The sequence below is a fragment of the Cariama cristata genome, unplaced genomic scaffold (genome assembly GCF_000690535.1).
Source record: "Cariama cristata isolate BGI_N322 unplaced genomic scaffold, ASM69053v1 scaffold7355, whole genome shotgun sequence".
Classification (NCBI taxonomy): Eukaryota; Metazoa; Chordata; class Aves; order Cariamiformes; family Cariamidae; genus Cariama; species Cariama cristata.
Window position 1 is genome coordinate 49,997 of NW_009615728.1, and position 25,676 is coordinate 75,672.

Sequence of the window (25,676 nt, forward strand, 5' to 3'; positions counted from 1 at the left end):
CTCGAATAGACAACAAAAGGGTACGACAGCAGCTGCTTTCCCACACTAATCATACCCTGAGCAAGGTTAGTTTCAGCACAGCGATATTTTAAAATAATTTGCAATAAACAAACTGGTTGTGTTAAAGAACGCTTATTTAAAGAAGGGAAGAAAAACGGTTAAACCCTAATCATGAAAATTACTAAACATTCCTGTCCTGGATGTAATTTGAATTGGGTATCACAGGTTAATGGAAAAGCTGCCAAGATACTTCTAATAATTTTTTTCTTAACTTACACTAAAAGCCTTCTAATAAAGGACTTACAATGAAACCCTTGAAAACGACACTGGAAAACAAAGCATCTCTTATTTTACTCTTAAGTAAGACTGAAGTTGCTATTTCTATCTGAAGAAAAACACACATAAGAAACGGGCCAGTACTTCATGCAGTCACCAGAAAGAACACAGCTGACATTCGTTACTTACTGTCAATGCAAACCAACAGCGGCAATTGTGTAGTTCAGAAAAGAAACACATTGGATTGTGCGCAAGCATTAATATAGCACCCATCTTCACTGAAATTTTTTTTTTTCTTCTTAAGTTTTCCAAATTTAACACACTTCTGGTATGGATTCCTGCTGTTAACAACAGCACATATTTCTAGCTATTTCCAAGTCCACTTTGGCTACACATTTCTCTAATTTTTCAGATAATCCCAGATCTTTTTTTACAGCTACACGTCTTTTATAAACAATATTAAGATAAATGAAGCTACATAATTTTCAAATCCTCCTAGCAAAGTTTACCCTGGGTATTTATACAAAAAAGTTAGTTGAAGTGAGTAGAGAACTTACATTGCGTAAGTTGATTTGCCTTTGTTTCTCTTGCTGAGCTTCTACCCGTCATCTGCCCACCACCCTTGCTTGCCTTTAACAGTCCCTATTCAGCTCTCTGCATTTACGGAAATACTTTTCAATGGGTACTTGAAAAATCTATCCTCTAATTCAACTCACCGATTTGGTTTCTTAGGCAGAAGTGTCTGATCCAGCACAAACTACATCACTAAAAGGACTCTCAATCACTTCAGTGAGCTTTGAATTGGTATTCGTGAATAAATATTCTCGACTTGAAATGCAAATATTTTGTAATAACAATATCTGCATTTTTTTAATCATTAAGAAGGCTACTGTATGCTTCTATTTGATACACGGAAGGAGAAGAGCAAGACTCTTCATACAGCAGGAAAAAAGTCTAGACATTTCAAGTGCGCCCTTCATTAGTTTCTATTATGAACCATCACAGTATCTCTTCTTGGTTCTTCTGGTGTCTAGAGCAAAAGCTTATCTTTAAGAATCTGTTAAGACGATATGACTGTTTACCTCAGGCTGCGACACTAATCAGGCATTTGCATCACCGTGTATGCGCGCACAAATCTCTGCATATACAGCTCAAGTCAGATGACCCCAAAACAAATTTCTTGTCATCCTGCAATTTGTGGACCAAGTAATTACTTGATTGCATACAGGTTAACATTGCAATACAAAAATATTAAAACAAGAATAAAAGAACAAAAGACAAGAGTGCCTTTCCATAGTCAAAAATACAGAGCAAGGGGTCTCCTCCTGGGTCAGCAAAACCTGTCCCAGCTTCTTACAAGTGATCAAGGGCCCCAACAAACACATTATCACAAATAAGGGTAGAACGGTTTATGTTTTTACTGTTCCCAGTTGTGTGTTAGGTAAGGCTGCCTTTTCACAGCATGGTACAAACCAATCCAACATCTTGCACCCTTGCCTCTCTCCTTCATCCCCTTCTCCCCATTCCTAGCCTGCCACTCACTTTGCACATCTGCTGAAGTTCACCAGATTCCCTCATGAGCTAAGTCAACCCAAGAACTTTCAAAAACCTACTCCAACAAAAGCAGCAACAATTTTTTAAAAAATGCGGTTTTATGGTGGTTTAGAGAACTGAATCCACTCAGGAAAAGGACTGAGAAGTCCCAGAACCAAAGAGACAGGACATGGGATTCTGTATTAAAGTGTCAGGGAAGGGAGACGGACCAGCTAATCAGCAGCACTGAGCCTTCAGAGCAGATCAGAGTGCCCTCAAGTCTATGCCGGATGAAAGCCAGCTGAATTACCTGAGGATTAGTTAAGGACACCTTAGCAAAGACGACAAAGCAACATTTGAGCTTCAACTGTCACAAGCTTACTGCCACCCAAGGTGACCAACTCCTGTTGCTGCCAGCTCAGTCAGGAGCCAGCGACAAGCCGGAGGCATTAACCCCCCGTGTAGGACTCCATCATATACAGTTGCCAATTACACAGAACTACTTTATATCATGATGTATATTTATTCTTTTCACCTGTCCTAGTGTCAGCTAGGATAGAGTTAATTTTTGCCCTAGCAGCTGGTACAGTGTTGTGGTTTTGGATTTAGTATGACAATAATGTCAACAACAACTAAAACATCCCTGTGTTATTAAGTGGTGCTTACCCTAAGTCAAGGACTTTTCAGTTCCCACGCTCTGCCAGAGAGGAGATGCACAAGGAGTTGGGAGGGAGCACAGCCAGGACAGCTGACCCCAACCACCCAAAGGGATATTCCATACCATAGAGCATCATGCCCAGTATAGAAACTGGGGGAGTTGGCTGGGAGGGGCCGATCGCTGCTCGGGGGCGGGCTGGGCATCGGCCAGGAGGTGGTGAGCAATCGTATTGTGCATCATTTGTCTGTCTTGGGTTTTATTCCTCCCTCTCTCTTTGTTATCTCCCTTTTCATTACAATTATTATTATTATTTTGTTTTCTTTCAATTATTAAACTGCTCTTATCTCAACCCACAGGTTTTACCTTCTTCTGATTCTCCTTCCCATCCCACCAGGACCGGGGGGCAGGGACGGGGAGCAAGCGGCTGCATGGTACTTAGTTGCCGGCTGGGGTTAAACCACAACAGCACCAAACGCACACACTGAGACCTGAGGTAAGAAAAATCTGTTCTGCTCCTTAATGAGACTAGACTTTGGCAAGGTGCCAGTCATGTCCAGCGACTGCCAATCTGGCACCGTTGTCGCCAAGGCGGGATGAGGATCCTGCTACATTGGATTAACGATGAACGAGGGAGAAAGGAATCTCCATGGGATTCATAAAGGACCCATGAATGATGAGCTATAAACATTGTCTTGTCTTTTTTTTTTTTAATAAGGAAGAGGTTCTGCCTGATACATGCCAGTTGAGGTGTGAGGTCTGGATGGAAGGACTGAGTCTCTGACCACACAGCTCAAGAAAGCATCTACAGCAGACTGCTTGAGAGAGAAGACAACCTTTTAAAACCTGATCCTTGTAAAAGGAAACCAATCTATTTGTTTACTTACATCTCTCTACCACCCTTGTTACACATTTTTGAAACTGAGTTGTTTGAAACATTGTAAAGAAACATTTGCATTTATGTTTACGTTAACCTGGTGTATGAGTTGTTAACTTCAAGGTGAAGCCCACTACTGCGTGTAATGAGTATTAACACCAGGTTACTGAAATAATCTGATAAAATGCCAGATCCTCCAGACAACGCCACAGTGAATACAAAGGGTGCCAAAAGGTGATTCTAAAGCTGCTGCACAAACTCACTGGAGAAGCAATAGTGTTAAGTAAAGACAAATTTTATCTTCAGTTAACAGCAGAATCACTGTCTGTGCTACCACAATAGCATGGTAAAGCTGAATTGATGTTTATTTTACATATTTCATATCACCTACAAATTGTTTTTCTTGACTTTGGATGTACTTCACTTACTATTTTGTCACTAGAAGTATGCATTTTGCCTTCCTGAAAGTAAAGAAAGTAACTGTTTTAATTACATTATGCATTATTTAAAAACCCTAATTGCGTGTATGCACAGATACATTTGAGGAAAAAAAGTAAAGACCAATTGTGGAACGTGTCAGTCTATAAATATAAAGGAATAATAATCAGAAACAACACTGCTCAAGAAAAATAGAAACATTCCCAAATGGAACAAACCTTTAAAACCATCAGGATAGACTTCAGGAAGGAATTTAGTGCTGATGTCTCCTTGAACAAAGCGTGGATGGGTGATCACTTCTCGCAGTAAAGAAATATTGTGAGCCACACCTGAAAACCAAAAAAATCAATACAAAATCAGGTGAACATATTAATCACAGTAAGAGACAACTTATAAAAATATATGCTCTTACCTTTGTGGAATAAATACTTGTTCACAACTTAGAGACCATAGTACTGACGTAATCAATGCAGATTTACCAGTTTTGTTCCACTCCTGCCTCAAGATACCCTCCTTAAACATTCCGTTTAATTAAGAAACAAAGGTTCCAAATTTTCACCTCACCAAGCCTAATTCAAGCACCTAGGTAAGTTGCTGACAGCAAGCGCAACCAAGAGACTTTTGGTTCAGTCCTAGCAGACATAGGCAAGACCAGAGCCATCTCCTTGAAACAACAGATTGGTCATGACCGTATCAGCTCCATTCCAAAGAACCCTGGCCCCCCTTGTCATCCTGCCGCCTTATACATGCACACTCCTGGGGAAGATACGTGCCGTGTTACATCCCAACCACAGTCATGAAAGATAGTAAAAAGTTTTATCACTTACATATAATTTTGTAACACTTTTATCATTTGTAAGTCATAAGAGACTCCCGTGGAACTTCCAAAGCAAAGAAATCTATTGCTTGCTCTGTAAATACCTTTATCCAACCTCACCTGGTGAATTCTTTTATCAAATGCTCTTTTCCCCTTTAGCACCGTTCCATGACCCTGCTAGGCATATAGCCTCCCCACAAAAAAATATTTCTTTAATTAAAAAAAACTACCTAGCATGGAGCCCTCATAGCCACTTTCGTCCCTTAATTTCTCTGCTTATACTGTTTCTTCTTTTGTCTGAATTTCTTCATCTCCTTTCATTCCACTTCCCAGTCTGTCTCCTCTCTTTCTTTTTTCCTGTGTATTGCTCTCCCTTCTTTTCCCCTGCTTTTCATACCAAAGACAGACAACTTCTAACAAACGCAATCTAAAGCTACACAGCTGAAAGGATGCTGCCAGTGTCAGTCCGGTACTTGCACACAAACCAGTAAGTTCTCTGCCCCTTCCTCACAGATGAGTAAAAGATTAATTTGTTTCCTCAGAGAGGAAAGGAATAAACCATATCCCATTTCCAGCACTGGTTGGAAAAAAAACATAATCAGGAGGAGGTATCAGCAGAAGAGATATACTCGGGATAGTCAACACTGGAAAAAAGATTGCCTAGGAAAAGACTCTGGAGCCAGCTAAAATGTTTAAAGACAGGTTAAAGAAACACCTGTCAGGACACAGATATAGTTGGCATACCTTAGCTCAGGTAGTGGGAGGAGATGACTTTCTGAAATCCTTCAAGCTTTTTTTTTTTTTTTTTTAATTTAACAGGGTTGTGTAACTAAGTTAGTAATTTAATGCGAAACCGCACTGAATATGATGGTTGTTAAAAGTAATTCCCTGATATATTAAATACAAACAATTCTTTATAGGAGGTGCAAAAAAAACCCAGATAATTTAAACTATCTTCTGCTTACTGCACTCCAAACAATTTTCAAAGAGGTCATCTCTGGAAAGGAAAGTTGAAAAATATACAGGTAAAAGAAAAACACCATCTTTATCTTAACTCTCTTCTCAATTCTGGAAAGACATTGTAACAGAAAATTTGAGGAGCCACAACAGTTCAATCCCAATAGGACTACGCAGAATAACATTGCCTCATAAGCATTAATATTTCTTAACAGAAGCTGAAATGGATGTGCCACTCAGGAGCACAAACTGTACGTGTTGGCTGCAGCTGTTGCATCCATTCCAGGTATGGGTGAATGAGGAAGCTGCGATAGGGACGAGGTTACCCAACCTCAGCCATCCACATTCTCACCCTTCAGAAAACACAAAGTAATTCACATTCTTTCCTCTCAGCATCACAGGGACCAGCAACTCCAAATCACATTGTGTTTGCCAGGTCCCATGAACTTTGGTGCTAGGTGCGCACCACGAAGTATAAAATGCAGAGCACATCGCGAACTAGTTCATCTCGTAAAAATTTGTCTGTGCATCCGTATCCCTTGTAAAGTACAAGATTCGGAACTTCAACTTTAGATATGTTTACTTACAAGTTATTATGATTAATACAGTGATGACAACTCTGAAAGTTATTTGCACATTTTTTTTCTAATAGCTCTAGTTTAAAATAACATGAAGAAAAGAATTCATTGTAAACTCAGGGGTCGCAACCGTAAATTAAGCTATTTGGATTTTTTCCCCCATCAAGATCTCACCAAAGTGAAGACACCAGCAGTACAGCCACTGCGAATTGCTGTAGCTACAGAAGGAGATTCTTTTGCGCTCCTATTTCTTTTCCCTTTGTGTTTTATGAATAACATTCTTGTTATTTTATATGCAGACCAGTTCAAACAGTTTCAAAGCTTCCCCCCCTCCCGCCCCAGTCCGCTGCTGGTGTGAATTTTCAAGCTCTCTGTGTGGCCATCACTGAAACCACTTTCAACACACGGAGTCAGACTCAGCCTCATTGAAACATGAAGTCATAGCTTTAAAGGCTACTCCATGAGCGACTAAGTAGGATATTACACAACCAGTTCAACAATGACAAGATCAAAATTTGACTATTTGATTAAAAGAGGATCAGCCTCCTTGCTGCCTCTGACCTAGATAAGTCATTCATGGACCCCGATTTCATAAACACTGAATGAAACTCACATTGCATCTCCACTGAACAAAAAATGTTAAAAAAAAAAACTTAGGTTAAATGACTGACTTGGAAACAAATAAAGTCTTCCTGTGGATGCTACAAAATCTCCCCAGAATTTCCCAGTTGAATAGTAAGTCGAAATATCACAGAGATTTTCATCTATTAAGTATAGCTTCAGGATTATAATTGGAAGACAAAGAGGAGCTCTTCAGTGCTCCCCGACTTTGAATCCAGGATTTAAACATGCTACCAATGTGTAACCAGATCATCTCATGTTTTTCTTTCCTAAACTGCTGTAAGATCCCTGGTGAGATGATGGTTGATGACAGATGACAGAGCTTGGTGTCTCAACTGACTGCTCCAAAAGACTTGAAATAAAAAAACTACTATAAATATCTTAATTATTTCCAACTCGTGTGCATCAGAAAAATCAGAGGCTTCTGCAATGTTTTAAGCTCCAAAATCCCTTTAACCAGTTGAATACAGCAGACAAGCCTAGGTGTTCGGGAAGCAATATAACATATTTAAATTTAAAAATTTAATGTACAGTTTCCCTTTAAAGTATCATGAAAGGCTATCTTCACAAGTCCCCACAATCATTATGCAAACAATGACTGCGAGGTTGATCTACTTCTCAAAACTGAGTTGATACCTTTTAGTGATGTTCCCCATCATATGGCTTTAAAAAAAAAAAGAAAAAGAAAAAACAAAAAAAAAACCACAAAATTTAAGGAAAGTACCAGTGTAATCCTTCAGAAGTCTAGAAGTTTTAGATTTGCAATTTAGCGTGACCTCTGTCAAAGTTCATAAGGTCTCCATCTGTGTGTGAGTAACTGCGAGGCTACAGAAATAGGGACCCCTAGAGCAGCTTGCTCCTGACTACCTGCTGCTTCCAAAACACTGGCCAGACATTAGCCCCGCACTCTCACAGGATCAAACAGAGGCTAACAGGCAGGGCTTATTTCATGCAAAGTTAGACACTAAACTGAAGTATATTGTATTTATGTCGCAGGAGTTTTTCAGGGAATTTTTCTTTTTCTTGACCAGGTCTGCAGAATAAAATCACATTTGTTAACCTGACAAGCCGTGACATTTCCAACAAACAAACAAAATCCTAAACTATATCAATTTATTTCCCCTCCAGAAAACAAAATTTCACTTCAGCATTATTTTTTCACACTGTTAAGGCTGATGCAGAACTGCAGGTACAGTTATATTCTTTTCTCCAAGTCAAAATATAATAAAAAATAACAATCAATGTTCCTTGTACCTCTATTATTTTTTTTTCACTTGGCTGTATTCTTCATTCAATATTACATCAGCAGAAGCTCAATTTAAGATTTATACTTCTTGGATTTCAATTTTGACATGCTATTGTCCAGAATACATTTGCAAAAGACAGCAGACTAGCATTTAACTTCCAGAGATCTAATGAAATAAAAAAAAAATTTATATATTTGTATGTTTTATAGATAACAAGCACGTATTGCTGAGGTTCAATTAATTTTCCAGTTAAATTGTAGTTATTGCCTAACGAATACACGAGCATACTATATAATCACATTATTCACCAGAGCTGATCAGTAACCACTATTTGAAGAAGGTTTCATTAAAAAAATAAAGTAAAATTATAATCAGAAGAAATTTCTCCCCACATTGCCTGTTTCTTTATCTTGTCTCCTTCCTCTCCTCATTCTCTGGATTACATTTGCCTTAAAACCTTGCTAAACATACCAGATTTTTCATTAACTTACAAACTGTAGCCTACCTCCTATCCGGTCTTCCCAAGCAAACGCAAAGAAGAAAAAGGCAATAAAATTGATTTTATAGAAAACAAAAACTATATAGCAGGTTTATAAACAGGATATCACACCACATTTTTACTCACTAAAAATCAGAACTTGGAATGCCAAGGCACAAAACCATGGGTAATATTTTCACTATAAATATTTACTGACACTAAACATATTCAGTGTTGATTAGCCTTTTTACAGTATTAAGCTCCTGTCATCTTGACGTCTGCAAACACAAATCTGCATTTATCCATGTAAACTTAATTGGAGTCCTACATGCTTCTCTGTAGATAAGCAGTTGAATAGACTTAACTTGCTGATAATTTCAAATTGTGCGAAGTGGAATAGAAAGAACTTTGTCTGCATACTTACTGATTGCACAGACAACGTGTGGAGTACAGTACTAGAAGTTTCTCTTTTTAAAAAAACAGCAAAGCTAAATTATCACCAATCAATTTAAATGTTGAATAAGAATAAATGCTATGAAGTTTAGGAGGCATCCCAGTTGATTTCTCTAACAAAAAAATATTAACCAAGCTCTGCCCCGAGCCTTACGAAACACTGATTACATTACTCTCCACTTAAAACAAGAACATTATCATAGATTTGCACAGACTATGAAAACACTACCCTCAACACAGGAACTTTTCAAAGTCCATGATTACTACCCAGCTAGCCTCCATGTTTGCACTTCCAAAAGTTATCACAATATTCTCTAAACCCCTCAACATTCAACTGTTCAATTGTCTCTCAAAGCTCGTGTTTTGCCTGCCTTCGGAGCAGGCTATCTGCCCCCAAAGTCTCATCCCAAAAGCAAGAAGAAAGGCGTTTTTAGCTTTGGAATTTTAATACACAAACATCCACATAAAGTTCTCACATAGGATCAGTACACCACTGACCCTCAGAGCTGAACATGTATTTCAATTAAAATATTAATTCTTTTAGATATTGAAGTCTTCAGCTCACAGAAATCATAGACCAGAATAAAGAGGGAAAAGAAAGGGGGAAGGGAAGCAGATAATATATGGTAATATCCTACTATAAAAATCATTAGTTCAAACTGAAACTAAACTTTGTACCGCATGTACTTCTGTACCTCTTAATAAGATTAAGCAGCCCATTATTTATGGTGTTAGCAAACCTATATGAATGTTTGAATCAGGAGAATAATCAGAAGCAGAAGCTAGGTAGGCTTTGCCAAGAGCGAGTGAAAGAAAACGGACGGCCATCCTGCCATCGCCCTCTCCTCAGCCACCCCGTTATCGCTAAGGAAGGGCAACAGAACACCAGGACAACATTATATCTGCCGGGCATAACTAGAGATAACAGCACTTGTCTTTCAATGCCGCCTCAACCTGGTACACCGCATTACTTGTAGCTTTTCACTGCCACAACTCTTTTATTCTTTAATCACAAAAAAACCAAAACCAACCTCTGACCAAAAAAAAAAACCAAAAAGGTACCTTATTTTATTTCCCTTCTCCTGCACCAATACCACTGCCTTCCTCTTTCACCTGATCAGCCTGTACTTTATTTGTCCTTCCTTCCTTCTCCTCCATAGCGCAGTAGTCTATAACCCTTCCTAAACTACAGGTTGTAACGTTCCACCGACAAGCCGTCATTCCCACTCCCTCCCTTGTGACTGGCTTAAGAAAAAAAAAGAGAAACAGGAGGAGAATCTTCTCTCATGCCAGTATCTGTGCTCCAAGCTGATGTTACCAGGTGGTTTTGGATAAAGTTCCCTTCTTTCCCAATTTCAGTCTGCACATTGAGAACACTCGGGAACCCGCGGGTCCCAGTTGCAAAGGGTCAGAGACCACAAAAACTCTTGCAGAACTCCCAGCCCCTGTCACCCCTGCTACGCAAAGGGGAGAATCCACAGTTGAGCGGTATGACCTGTCGCAGCACTTTTTTTTAAAGCACAACCAGGCAAACGAGGCCTGCTTGCATACCTGCCTGGAATCGAAATACAGGAGAGTATAAACCTTACAAGTATCACAGCCATTGAGAAGTATCTTTTAGGTCAACACAGGAGAGACAAAAATCAGTCAGTAATTGATAATGTTTGGATTTAATTAAATTTATTGTGAAGATCTTTGTACGTGAAAATTCATTTCTTTGAGATGTATGATAAAATACTAAAATTAAAGTGGGGTTTTCTTGTTGGGTGCTTTTTCTTGGAAAGCCAAGGTCTTCTCCACACCATTAAGCACAGCACTTTCTCCTCCCAGTTAGTGAGTTCACAGTTGCAAAAACCCAAGATAACATTTTCTGCTGCCGCTGTTCTGGCAGGTCTCCATTCATATCAGAGCCTTAGCTTCTATATTCCCATTCTCCTCAAAACATTCACCACAGTTATTTACCGCCTTTCTGTTTTCTATTCTATGCTTGCTCTTTTACCCCATGCTGGAAGATTCTGCCCCCCGACAGCCCCGCAGGGGGTGGCTCCCTTATTTCCCCCTCATTGCTATCCCTTCTTGCTTTATCTGCTGTTTCCTCTTTCCTCAGATGCTCCTTTTTTTCCAATCTTCTTTCTCCCAAATGGCCTACTACATTCCTTGCTCCCCACAGCAAGCAGGATCTCAACTGAGAACGGCTGGCTTTACACGAAGACTCTTAATTTCACGGTACTCCTTTATATTTGAATCCATGGGGAAGATAAAAAGCAAACAGAGGTCAAAGAAAAGATTACAGGAATCTCTGCACTCAAGGATATGAGCTATCTGCCCAATCAGACCTCTGGGGAACTGATAATCAGTTCTATTTGCTGCATGAGTATGTCCATTTCTTTTATTTAAATAGATAAAAACAATTTCCATACATAAACTTCCCAGAACTTCATACTGGGTTTTATATACTCCCTTTAAATGAACAGATTATCCAACATCACGAATTACACGACAAACACATGCTAGAAATCTTAGAGAAACTGAGAAGAGGGAAATCACACCGCATCATGTTAACACACAGTGGACACTCCGAAAGGCATTCTTTCAATACCCTATTTCTGTTGCTCAAATTACACTGGAAAACCAAAGCCTTAAGTTTCTGAAGAAAGCCAGCATAGAACAAGGGAAAGACGAACTACTATCAAGAGCGCATGCTCCCAGGAAACCATTCATGCCCCATCCCGACAAGCAACAGTGCTTCTACGCTTGACTGACACCTTGAACTTTTCAGTATTCACAAATTCTCCAGTAACCACGGGATAAAATGAGAAGTGTATCTGCTTGAGACAAATCTGGGTTAGACCCTGAACGTTAATCATCCCTGAGCTATACTGGAAGACTCACAGATAAAAACGTTACCTAATTAGACCCTTCCTCATTCTGAAGTCTCAGGTGAGATTTTGAATTCAGATCAGTTCTCAATGGAGGAGTCGGTTCCTATCAGAATAATTTAGACTGCAAAGGACCTCAAGAGATCATTTAATCCAATCCACCACTCAAAGAAGTGCTATCCTAGACTTTCATCTGCTCCCGTTAATAACAATGTAGATATTATGCAGGAAATAAGATGCAGATTACATTCCCATGACCACACTGAATGTACCTTGAGTTAGTCACATCGTTAGCATCTGCCAACGAACAGACTGTAGAATTTCTTATTTCAGCGTGCGCAAGTTGTCACCAGCCCAAACTGTAATAAAATGTAAAGGCATTAGGCATTTTCAGAGCACAGCATTGTTGCAAATATCACAGTTCAATTTATTCAGCATTTATAATCAAGATACTGCTATTACAGGCACTATATGATGCCATCTTGGTCGCTTAAAATATTATTTACTCAAATTTTGCATAAGTCTGCTTTCTTTGCAAATATTACATTAAATTTTTTAATCTCATTTAATTTAATTTCCTTCATGATGTTGTCAGGCAGATTTCACTGGGAGGGACAGACGAACCACAGATTCAAGGTCAGGTACTATGCAGTCCTAGAAAACAAGTCAATAAGGACTGTTGTCTGAGGACTTGTTCCCTGTAAGTGGAATGGAGTTAAAAGGGAACGGGGTAACCCTTGGCCTTCCTACAGCCACAGCACCAGAAATGGAACGTGTGCTCATACAGCCAGTAGACGAGGAGCAGCCGAGTAAGTCCTTGCCCTTCACACCGTCAGCGTACCTCAACCCAGCCTGGACCAGTCACCTCCCGGCAGGTCACTGGGCCGCTTCGGTCCCTGGATTCTCCCCCAGGACTGCCAGCGATGACATTAGATGGTGGCATTTGTTCCAAGAGGACATTTGTCTTCTAGAAACTGGATAAAGACCGCTGATTTCACGCAGGTCAGCAAGCAACCATCAAAATATTAGTGACTAAAAGTCCTTACCAACTTTTGCCTGCTTTGAACTGGTGACACAGAAGTGATGGGAAAGACTCCTTCTTCCATTAGCAGTCCCTAAGCTACCCATTAGATGGTCCTTGACCCGTTACCCAGTCACCCTATCCCATTCCCACCCTATGTGAGTGAACAAGCATCTTTGTTTACAGAAATGTGGCAATTCTTGGGAATCTAAACCTAAATTCTCACAGTATATATTATCGGCACAATTCACACCAACTTCAGCCAGTATTGCTTAGCTAAGATGCTTTGTAACTCAAAAGAGAGTTGTTACTTACAGGGGAAAACACACCATCTCTAAAACACAAAGTGAACATAAAAAGAGGCTTCCAAGCAGGGAGGGGGCAGAGGGGGCTGTGCTCAAAAATAAGAATATGGAGCGCACTATTCAGGAAGACTATGGCGATCTCGAAATAGTTAAGTACAGGCTCACTATTCAGAAGTAAAACCAAGTAACTTCAAAACTAGGTGAAAAACTCTTCTGTTATCTTTTATTACTAATAACAACTCAATTATGGAGAGAACTTCATGTGAGGCACTGTCACGTAAGATCATAGGTGGTTTAATATTGTTTTACATAGCACTCAACATTTTAAAGCAAAAATATACACAATTGTTTTAGAAAAGAAAGCATTAAATTGCTTTTACTTTTCTGACGTTTTACTATTTTTTTTCCATTTAAATCCATTAAATACCAATATATGAGTACTACTTCATCACTTGCTAAGCTTACTTGAACTTGTTAGAGACAACGCCTCTGAACAAGGAGGAGTTCTGCACATCTCAGTGCAGTTCAGAGCATTACAGGTAGGACAGTTTCTACGCACTGCCCTATCGAGCATGATTCACACTAGGCAAGAGATACTTTAATATCCATGAATGTTCCATTTTAAATAAACCCTGAGAAGAAACGACCAGTTGTGTAGAACTACCTAAAAAATCCTGTTGGTTTTCAAATGGAAACCACTAGCCACCACAATCAAAAATGTGTTCTGGAAATTCATCTACTTTTGAAACCTGTGGTAAATTAGAATTTGTCCTTTGTAATACTTAAAAAAGGCATTCCCCTCCACTAGTTCATTTATTACCTCTTTCAATGTTTTTAGTAGATGAAGAGCTTCTTCACAGGTAGACATGCTAGAGATATCAGGTATGAACACTTAAATTGCACACATGCATACTGATAAAAGACTGTAAAAAAATCAAGAATGCAAATCAGTAGTTTTCAGACGTAAAGTGTCATAACCTTTGCAGGTATTTATATACCCGTGGAACTGTTATTAGGTACATACACATCTGTGTAAAACACCTGAGAACAAACGATCAGGTTCCATCCCATATTATAGCACACAACGGACAACGATGCTCCACACACAGTTCCAGCATTCTCATTAAATATAACCCTTCTAGCATCATTCACTATTAATAGAACTGAGTTTGAATCCAGAGCCTGTCTTCATTAAAAACAACGATAAAAAAACCCAACAAACCCCACTTCACATCAGTCTAGCTATAGCGGTGTAAATCTCTCTCTCGTATAAATTTACTCAGCTGTTATATAGCAGGGGTTTACATCAGCACATTGTACTGCAATAGTCTAATGGCTCAAGTTGCACCAGTATAAATCCACTTTAGAGTTAGCGGTTCATTTACAACGGCTAATCCTACCCACCTATCTAGCTACACTGTGGTAGAGGGATGTTCATTTACCCCTAGATAGATAAATCTTTTGAGTCTGACACGGCATCTGTAGTATTCAGTAGATAGCATTAAAGTCAAATCAAGTTTTACAGGAACACTCATATGATTGTCTACTGTATGAGGCCTCTCCTGCTCCTCCTCCCAGCCACTCAGGGGAGGAATTAAGTAAGTGTTCCAAGTCTTTCTCCCATCTGAAACCACAGAACAACCTGTCCAGCAACCGAAACAAGGAACGAAGACAGCAAACCCTCCGATAGTTGCCTTCCCACCTACCCTGGTCCTTCACGTATACTGACTAGTAATGAAAAAAATAGCTCCCCCAAGCACTCACACAGCTAAGGGGTAAAATGAAGATTTTTGCCACATTACAGTTCCCTTCTCTAATCACCTCCATGAAAAGAAAGGATAAGAAATCCAATTTTTCCCTCTCCTATCCCGAGTTGTCCTTCCTATTTTCCCTAAGACACAGAGGAAGATCTAAAGATTTCTCCCACACAAACCATGACTTCGCTCTCTAAAACTTGAAAGGAGTTAAAGTGGTGATGGCTGATTCACCCCTGCTGCTTGGGGAGGCTGAAAGAAGGGCTGCTTCTCCTAAGCAGTCAGTCAGCAAGAGCTGAAACACATTCTGATCATCAGTCTACACCAGTATTTGTCCAAACCTAAACAATTACCTTGAAATTAAGAAAAAAAAATACATACACAATCAAATACTGCGCTGTGGTACTACTTGACCACAATCAATGTATTAAACTGCTATAAAATGGCAACTACGTCGAATTTCTTACAATGCGGTGGCCTTTTTTTCCCCTCTACAACATAATAAATGAATTCTATGCTACCATTCTGTCAAAACTCTTTATGAGTTTAAGGAAACGATTTAAGTATTTATCTCATAATATTCAAGTAAAAACAATGTAGAAAAAAAAATGACATCTCTTTAGATTTGATGTATCTTCTCACTTTAATTAACACAAGCTTTTCATGTTTTAATTTGCACTTAAGAAGCGGGAACTTTACTCAATTTGCTAATTACTACATTTTCAAGCTGTTTTCTTGAAATAGATGGCAGCCTATCACACTAGGAACCCAAATTTCTGTAGTTACCTCGAATTACATAATTGTCCAAAGCCTCTTCCATTCTTCTCAGTGCTTCAGCTCTATTAGAGCCATAGGTAATTAGCTAAAAAAGAAAAAAAAAAAGGGTATTTAAGTTACCTAGAAATGAGATAATGTTTGTCTCCAGAAATTGAACAGCATTTAAAATGAAAATGGTTTGTAGGACTTCTGCAGTCACAAAAACATTTCTCGCACATTACTGTATCTGTGCTTCAGAGGCTCTCTAAAATATCCAGGGAAAACTAAGATCTCAACTCATTCAGTGAAAGAAAGTCAATCCTTTTTCCTTCATAAAACTTTTGAAAGCATCTAAACAAGCTCTCTCTTCTTCTTTAGGCGCACAGAAAACCAGAGCAGAGGTTCAATATCTAGTTGACTCTTTGGACTCCTAATGCCCAACCAATTTCTAAGATTTCAGTGTGAATTTTTTTGCCAACTGATCTCTGACCGTAACATCATATTTTAATTTTACCAATATGTTACTGATGAATAAGAATTAATACTAAGAGACACTATCAGCCATTTCTTTCACTGCTTCTTTTTGGAAGCCAAAAGTATTGAAATTTCAGTTCTGTCTAGGTTACGTTAAAAAAGATAGATTGGCAGCACGTAAGTCTGAAAGTAACGGCTTCTGTTTACATCAGAAGCCTTTTAATAATCAGAAACTGCAAGACAAACAATTTTGGTGTCAAAAGGTAAAAACAATTTTGTTTACAAGTGACACTAAATTTCCTCTACCCTACACTTTCCTTCACTTCTTTCATATTCCCTTGAGGCACATTATGCCTAGCACCTTTAAAATACCGATTTACCAATCCTCTGATACATTCTCCCTCAATTAAAAGATCCACGTATAACGTTAGTGTTTCATACCCTTAGAATATTTAAAAAATAATCATCAACTCACTTTTGAGATCATAGGATCATAATAAATGCTAATATCACTTCCTTGTTGTATGCCGCTATCAACACGTACCTTCAAAAGACAAGAAGTAAAAATAATTATATATTGGGGGAAAAAAAAAATATTTCAACACGAGGATCAAATCTACACGGCAGGCTTAAAACATAACACCCATGAAGCTTATTGCATACATTTTTTTTCCCCTTGAAGAACCAGAATAATTATTTGTTTTCAGAGAAGCTGGGAGGGAGAAAGGGGAGCTTCTTCCTCCATCGGGAAAAACACTTGTAAGTCATCCTCTCCTTTAAAAGAAGCACGACTGTGATCTTCAGTTGAGAGTCAAAAATCTCTTTTGTTCCCCTAGACAGTAAACACATTAAGTTTAGATTGTGTTACACACTCTAAACTTCAACTCTGAACGTATCCAATTCTGATTTAATCCCTGTAATAAACCACAGCCGTAATCATTCTTCTGACCAACACCTGGCATGATAGGTGTCCCTTATAATCACAGCCTTTCTGCAGCTCTAGGTAATCACGTCCCCTATGTTCCGCTCCAGCCCTTCCGAGGGTTCCAGGAGGAATACAAGCAGGGAGCGTTCAGCGGGAACTTTGGAGCTCTGCTTAGCAGCTCCATAGGAATACTGAGCCCGTGGTTTTCATGTCTGTAACACTTTCCTTCTCTGCCTCACCCTCTCGACTGTAAAACATTTTATTTTTTTTCTGTTGCTGCTCTTCCCCTGAGGCTTTTATGTTTACACAGCTTTTTCCATGGCTTTGCTTTGTAAGGACACAGCCCCAATTAAAGCTCTGATTCTGCAATATTCACGGAAAAAAAATAACGCAAGTTCAAAAATTTCTTTTGAAGAGGCTGATTGCTGTTAACCAGCCAGCAAGTTAGTTAGTATATTGCTGATTCTTGTTTTCATCTCTCAGTTTGATTTCATCACTGTAGCAATGAGGTTAGCCATATAAAACTTTTCAAATGAGCAATTTCTGGGGAATAAATATTTATTAAATTGCTGCTTTGGAGCACTGGAATCTGAAATATTTTTTTTAAAACTAATCAAAATAACTCGAGAGTGATAAACGCATTCTGGGGATCACGAGAATGGAGGGCTCTAATCAAAGCTGTTGAAGCAGCAGGGCTCCGATATGCTGCATTGTAAAGGGGGTGGGAAAGAGGGTCCTGGAATCTCACTTAAATCTTCACCTGTGGGAAGGAACCTTTGTAATAAACAGCAGCTCATCTGTCTGCAGCAAGGCAGAAAAAGGTCAACGCAACGGCTGTTAGGCCTTTAATATTTTAATTTAGGCAATTATCAAGGGACCACATGTAGAACCTCTTGTCTACAGAATCCACATGAGGGCATGATGATGACTTTATTATCCAAATGACATAAAAAGATACCCTAGCAGGTGTACTCACTTTCTTCGGTAGGATACACTGTCTGACTAGTTTTTATGACATTATATTCTTTTCTAATTTTTTCAAAATGTACTTATTCGTATATTTATATATTATTTCTTATATATTTATGTTTATTTGTATAGTCCATTTATTTCTATGTAAAGGCAGTAGCACTTCTGTAGCATTTTTTATCGCACCTTATCCAAATGTGCTTTATCTATGCTTAACTAGGCCCCCCACTACCACATCAGGTACATTTAACATTAGCTACTGATGAAAAGGTAGTTCAGACATGTCATGATTACAGAAAAAACACGCAGCGTATTTCCCAGCTCCCCTTCTTGTAACTGCTAAAGCATCCTTTCTCCCAGGATGTCTGCCTTCTCACATTCAAATCAGAAAGAATTCGATTTACCTGCTCAGTCCCAGATAAAACCCTTGCCCATGACATTTTTGTAATACTCCATAGATACATATGTAAGACGTGAAGGTATGACATACCTACTCCACGCATACTTGAATTATACTGTGACTTTTGTCTCCAGAGTAGCACTATAAAGTGTTTGAGGGTGCTTTACATACACATACACGTGCACGTAAGTATTTATACATGTATATCATATTTTAACAAAGAAAAAAAAAAAAAACATACGAAAGGTGCACCATTCAGGCCCACAGTAAGCAGGTTAGTCAGATCTTAAAGTTAAAGTAAGGCTTCTGAGGCTACTGACTATATGCTCCACCTGCTTTATGTTTCTGTTCATATACAACAGATATACATACCACTATACAATTTACACTTTTTCCTAAGTGCAAAAGCCTAAAAAAAATTATAAAGTTGCAGTGAGAATTCAAAATTCTTTAAAAAATACTGCATAATTTCCTATTTAAAAAAAACAAACCAAACTGGAGTCCTCTGTAGAAGTTTAATTTTCATAAAATAAACCCAAGATGACTAAAAAAATGACAGCAGAAAAGAAATACATTTACCATCTTCAGTTCTCCCTGCGGTGCTTACATTTTCAGAGCCTGGTAACAGTAGGTGATTTTATAAACTATATGGTGTGACAGAACTTAATGAATATTGGATGAAAAAGAAACCCTAATTCAATAGATACTCGCTATAATGTGCTTAACTTGATAAATAATAGCAATACTTACCAGACCTCCAGCATTGACTTCTGCTTAATGGACTTCCTTTCTTTTACTCAGTATTCAAAATACCAAAGAAGGGCTAAGGTCCAAGACCCTACTGGACCCTACAGCTTGTCGGTGTTACAGTCCCAACACTTTTATTGCTGTTGTACTATTATTATGTGTTATTACACCAGAACAACAGTAAACTGAAAGATAAACAAAGCTTAAGAGTTTAAAAAAAAAATTCAAAAAAGCACAATCTATGTCCCCGTCTTGCAATGAACTATTAGTACGTCCAGTTCCACTTCCCAACATATACAAGTTCCAGCATTTCTCAATTCTTTGTCAGAGTCAAAGAGTTTTCTCTTTCTGGGAAGAGTCATTAGAAGACCAGACTGCTGCTCATACTGGTGAAGAGCGATGCTGGAGCTCTTCAGATATGGCCGTACATTTGCTGTGGCGCGTAAGAGCATTGAACGTAAACACTCGCTATCAGAATACGGGGGTTTGCGGTTACCTATCTTATGCTTCGTTATCAATGATGAAAAAAATTTGGTATTTACGAGGACCACGTTCTAAGGAAATTACAGACTACATGACACAAAAATAGCCAGTATATTCCTATCTATGGCTAAGAAAAAAAAAACACCAACCCTCATAGCTACGCACACCAGTTCCACCAGTCTGAGCGGCTGACACACAGGGACGGGGAATCCGTCAGAGCTAACTTGAGACACAGAAGAAATGCATTGAGAATGCATGTGGCAATACACTACTCATAAGCCAAACTCGCTGGGACACACCTACAAGTCTCCGCTCATTTTTTTTAAGCCAACTTCTTGACAATTCTAAAATCTAAAATGCAGAAAGTACACGCTGTGGCACAAAGGGCCTGTAACGCTGAACTTTTTTAGTCACATTGATTTTGTTCTTAGTGCCATGACATTCTCAGAGGGGAAATTAGTTTCACAGTGGCAGAAATTATGTATTAAGACACCAAACCATGAGTGTCTACCTAAAAATAGCTGTTCTATTTTTAATACGACGATAGAAGTAAGCAGAAAGAGAACAGCCTAGACCCTGCAGACGAGCTCCTCAAACCATTGCTCCGAAGCCTCCAGCGTAATTAAAATTTCTTTCTTGGGCACCACGATGGCCCACGTGAAGCAATCAGGCATCTCCCACCCTTCATTTTCAATTCACCTCTCCCCCTAAGCACAACTCCCAGCCCGCCCTGTCTACCTGACAAGTGACAGCCCAATCTGATTAAATGCTTGCAAGGGAGGGGACTCCTGGGCCTCCATGACAGGCCAAAAGTGATCACCATGGAGATACATAATTACAGCTGTCAACGCATCTACTGTCCTGCTGGCATCAATTTGATTGCTCCCAGCAATAATGATAGACAAAGCTTAGTGTGCACTCTCCTGCACCCAATCACTTTATCTATTCTGTGGTCCATTTAGCTGACATGCAACATTCACACAAGCAAATAACAGCAGTAAGCAGAACATTTAAGGCATTTTAATTGTTTTTTCTTTGTATGGATGGCTCACAAGCGCAAATGTTATTACATAAAACTCCTGCTGCAGCATTAATTGAAGAAAGATTTGGTGGGACAAAGACTGTAGGGGGTATAGTTTGTCCATTATCACTTGTACTTTCAACAGGTCTCACGTTTGGAAAATTGCAAATTGCAAAAACTTGCAAGGGCAAAATGTTTGACATCCTGTTAGCTATTACAACATGGTGAAAACTTCTAACCACCACTGGAGAATTTGTTATAAATTCTTACTGAATACACTCTTTGTTTCATTAAAAAAATAAAGTTTAGATACATCCAACGATACCTTTTTCCCCTCATCTCCTCTTTAAGATCACACAATGCCTTTTAGATCGTCACAATTTTTTTCTGCTTTCTGGCTTTGAACACAGCATGAAGCCTCAAAGACCAGAAAGGGTCAGCTCCCTTTGGAAAGTACATGGGCAAAAACAATTTAAGAAGCGAAATAAATCATATATCCAATAACATCTCCACATTTAAGATTCCTCCTGTAATCTTTCACTATTTTCCGTGCAAGCAATCAGACTGAATAATCGTATTCACAGATGGTACAGCCTCGTCATCCCACTAACTGACATAGCGTCACGTATACGTGCATTTCTGACTTAGATACCCTGATTTTACAGAAAGGTGGTGTCCTTGTTTTTTACACGTAGCAGAAAACACTCTTTGTTAAACAGCTGTTCCCTATAGCTTGACTGTATCCTGAAATGTGTAACAATCACCGTAACAAATTTCCTCTTTAAAGCCTACAAAGCTAAATGGAAAGCACTGGCAGTTTCTTGCTGGTGTCCCCAGTTCTCTGTGCTTAAAGAGCTGACTCAACGTTTCATTGTCCTTTCTAATCATCACGGTATTTTTACTAAAGCTGTGTTTGAAAAACTGAAGCTGAAAGTCATACAACGTAACAAAAAATTTCAACGTACAACCGTTTCCTGTTACACCCAATTTGAACATTTTAAACCAAGTTTGGAACTGTACATTTTTAAGCAGTTTTTCAGGTGGCATCAGTATTTCCATGTCCTGTCCCACCCCGGCAAAAAGCTGGAAAAAAGGCCTGATTTCCGAAGCTGCTGAGTACTTCGAGCCTCTGTCTATCAAAGAGACACTCAGCACCTATGCAAACCAGACCCGAGTTACTCACACTTGGCACATGCACTGGTTCCTGATACTGAGACAGTCTACCGATGGACGGCAGGCCAAAAGATTTGTAGGGGTCCTGAAATAAAATTCAACATGAGAAAGCATTAAGCTTTTATAGATGCAGAGAAGATAATATTAAAAAGCTTAAAGTCTAATAGAAACCACCGCTGGAATGGCTTTGTTTTCTTCCCCAGAATCACTTCTGTTGAAGTACATTTCTTCATCCACCTACCCCTGCAACTCCAAATAAAGAACTGGAAGCATATAAAATCTCTTGCATCGCAGTCCAAATCAGGAAAAAAGTGCCCTGCACACAGCTACAGTACACCAAAATATATAAAGAGGTATATTTTGTACCTATATATAAACGTATATATTTTCATTTCTACACTGGGTCATGAAAGAAGGACAGGAAAGTATTCAGAAGGGTGGAATCGAGAAGAGAGTATAAGGAAAAAAATTTCTGAGATAAAAAGGGCAGTTAGAAATTCAATTATCTTCAGAAATCAAACTAGCCTTTATGCTTTTGGAAATCTCCTACATAAAGCAATACCAATACAAACTTAATAGGACAGCAAATAAATACATGGCCTATAGAATAACCAAACTCATGGCAAAGTAGTTGGATCCCTTACTTACTTACAAATGTGAGGGAATCCAAGTTGAATAAAAAAAAAAAGTCCAAGTATCAGTTACCCCAAGGTAAAGTCTACTCATACTCAGAACAGCTTCCACGCCAATCATAGGGTAAATATTTATTCTTTATCAAAACAGTTCATATAACTTGTAATCAGTAGAGCAAGTTGAAGATGATGCACATGTCACAGAGAAAGAAAAAAAACCAACATAATCTAAGATGCCCTGGGTCACAACAGCTGCAACAGATAATTGAGGGAAAAAAACATCTCAGGGTGCTAAATTATTTTTGAAAAGCACAGCTACTTAAAACTTTCCTAAAACAGAATGAAGCTAGGCATCATTTTTTAATTAACAAATATTGATTTTCATGTATCAAAAATGACAGCAAAAAGGCACTACCTTGAAATGTCCTAAACATGCTTGAAAATGGGTTTTATATTTTAGTAACCTTTAAGGTGAGATAGAGAGTCATACTATAATTATAAAGTTATTGTTTCAGAATGCACTTTGAAAGTTTGTCCTATAAACTGTAGTTTCAGAAGGTATGTAACTTGTTTTTCAACAACCTATTAAAATGTTTTAGTACAACAACAAAAATTCTGTAAGCCATTGAATGTCAACTATCTTAAGTCAATAAGCTCCAAGTACCACGAGTTAAGAAATCTGGAAACACTAGTTAACTGTAGCAAGTAACTCCAGCACTGCATTATTAAATGTGAATAGAATATATAGCAAATGTCCTCAGAAATAAGCCTTAAATTACCTCTTTTATCATTTTTAATTTTGATTTTCAGAAAAAAGCTACGTTGAAATACATACTGTGTTTTTAACCAAAAAATAAAAATTCTACAATTCTACAACAGCTCATTAACCATTTCTGTTACATACTCTAAATCGTGACTTTCATATGATATTCCTTGACTTGACCTTAGCATCTATCCACACCTGGGTATTATTACTCCACGATTGAACCACCTACCCTCCTTCCCCATTACCACTCATTTACCTCAGCATAAACTCGACATTCGACCGCCCAGCCGTTGATGGGAATATCAGCCTGTTTGTGCCTGAGAGGGTAACCCTTAGCAACACGGATCATTTCTTGGACCAAGTCCAGGCCAGTAATGCATTCTGTGACGGGATGTTCAACCTGCAAGGTCAAGAACTGTCAGTCAGTAGGTAACAAAACCAACCAAACAACAACAACAAATCCAAAAAACCTCTCCATAAACAAACACAGATAAACAAGAAATTAGACCAGTCAAAGAGCAAAGAACACCTTCCTATCCTGGTCTTCTTCCCCAAAAAATTTCTACTTGCCAAACTCCAGCAATCACCTTCTTTGCAGAGAAACTCCAAAAAATAAACTAATTAGCAGATTACAGTAACTAGGAGCAGCATACAAAAGGAAAACCACAGAGAACACCTAGGAGGGTTTGGGGATTTGCAGGGTTTGTTGTTTGGGTTTTTTTTCCTTTATTTTACAAATTCAAATGCACCTGGTCATGATGAGTTCATTTTTCTTTGTTCAGAAGCTTTTCCCGTTGGAGTTTATTTTGAAAAGACCTGTGCTGTAACCATAAATATATTTTAATTGAAAAAAAAAAAATCTCAAAAGTAGCTGATAATCAACCCATTCTGCTACACTTAACATGGCACGTACAGGAGCCGCTTACAATTTTCCATAGAACTAGCCTACCCTAAATCTCACCCATTCGCCTGCTTTCACTAACCTGTCCTGACAAGCAACCAGATTAGCGTAATCTTGTATCAGCGCAGTGTAGCAGAAATGAGCAGATGGATCCTTCAATTTTTTTATTTTTTTTTTTTCTTCTTCTTCTCCCCCCTCCAGACTTATCTGTTTAGTGCTTAGCATGCACAATAGCTGGGCTGGACCAGGAGAGTCACTCTGCGCTCTCAGCAAATTGCTGCTAACGGCTTCGGATGCCGCTGCCAGGGGAATACCCGTCAGTCACACTAACCCCACATGTGCGTACAAGCATGCACGCATGTGCGGGCATATGCATACACACACACGTCTTCCTTGAAATGGGGATATAAATGGGACACGTTTATTAACTTTTAAAAAAAAAAACCACAAACCTTTAACCAGACATAGTACAGTAAAAAAGCACCCAAAGATAGGAGGATGCACCATATAGTCAAGTAAAAGATAGGCATGCTAAAAGCATCTTCTTCACACCGAGACAGTCGTTAAGACTTTCCGTAGAGAAATTACGACAGAATTGCCATTTTTATTATAAAATGTTTTTGTTCCAAGGGCCAAAATACCTTAAGAAAACGCACTTCACAACAGTTTCTCCATCATGAGATGTCATACTATATACATTTGGTGACACAGAAAAGGTCAGCGACCAAACTATTTGTCTGTCTTCCTTCAAGTACACTAGTATTAAGGAAAACATTTAGTCATTATAATAATCTTGTGGCTTATCAGAACAAGAAGATGCTTTGGTTTTTTAAGAAAAAAGCTTTGTAAAAATAAACAGATGGCATCCATAATTAGCCCTGTGTGTGCTGTGAGTTTGTTTAGGGTTTCAACAACATTTTAAGACGTTTTGACATAATTTTTATGACAAATCATCACTGAAACAAGCACCTATTCTTTGAAGGATAAAAGTGACATTGAAATGGGAATCTGATTATACAGTTTAAGGATGTACCTTTGGGATTCAATCTTGATTCCACCTAACACATGATCTTCTCCAGCATGTCAAGCTTAATAACAGTATTTCGAGAACCTACAAAACATCTCAGTGTCTATCCTGCAGTGTTAAATTGAAGCAATTCAATTTTTATTAAGACTTGAAGTTTCTATTAAAACTCCCTAAGCTTTAATAGAAAGGTACTTATCATACATTCGTATTCGGACAATAGAACTTACTCTTTTTTTGGAATTTAAGTTTTAAAAAAATTACCTTTGAGTTTAGAGCACGTTTGGAATTCAAACATTCCAAATAAAAAAAAAAGTATTTTAATTACAAAGACATTTAGATTACTTTGTTAAACTGTCATTTTTCTTGGATAACAATTGGCATTCCAGATTCAATAGCTCCATTGTTGTTTTCAGCTTTATTGCTGATGATCAAAATAGGATGGAATGTTTCTGGAAAGAAAAATATTTTTGTTGTTTGGTTCTTACGCCTCACAAACATTTATTTAATCCATTC

At 38.5% G+C, this 25,676-nt stretch overlaps 1 protein-coding gene across 1 annotated transcript in view; it reads right to left on the minus strand.

Annotated features, from left to right (window-relative positions):
- PCCA (propionyl CoA carboxylase, alpha polypeptide) overlaps window positions 1-25,676 on the minus strand; it is a gene marked incomplete at both ends in the record, with an annotated part of 99,509 nt that overhangs the window by 29,568 nt on the left and 44,265 nt on the right. The window contains 5 exons of the mRNA XM_009699920.1: window positions 3,998-4,108; window positions 15,676-15,751; window positions 16,595-16,663; window positions 21,848-21,922; window positions 23,492-23,635. Coding sequence (XP_009698222.1) covers window positions 3,998-4,108; window positions 15,676-15,751; window positions 16,595-16,663; window positions 21,848-21,922; window positions 23,492-23,635 — 475 coding nt within the window. The remainder of the gene's footprint in view (window positions 1-3,997; window positions 4,109-15,675; window positions 15,752-16,594; window positions 16,664-21,847; window positions 21,923-23,491; window positions 23,636-25,676) is intronic.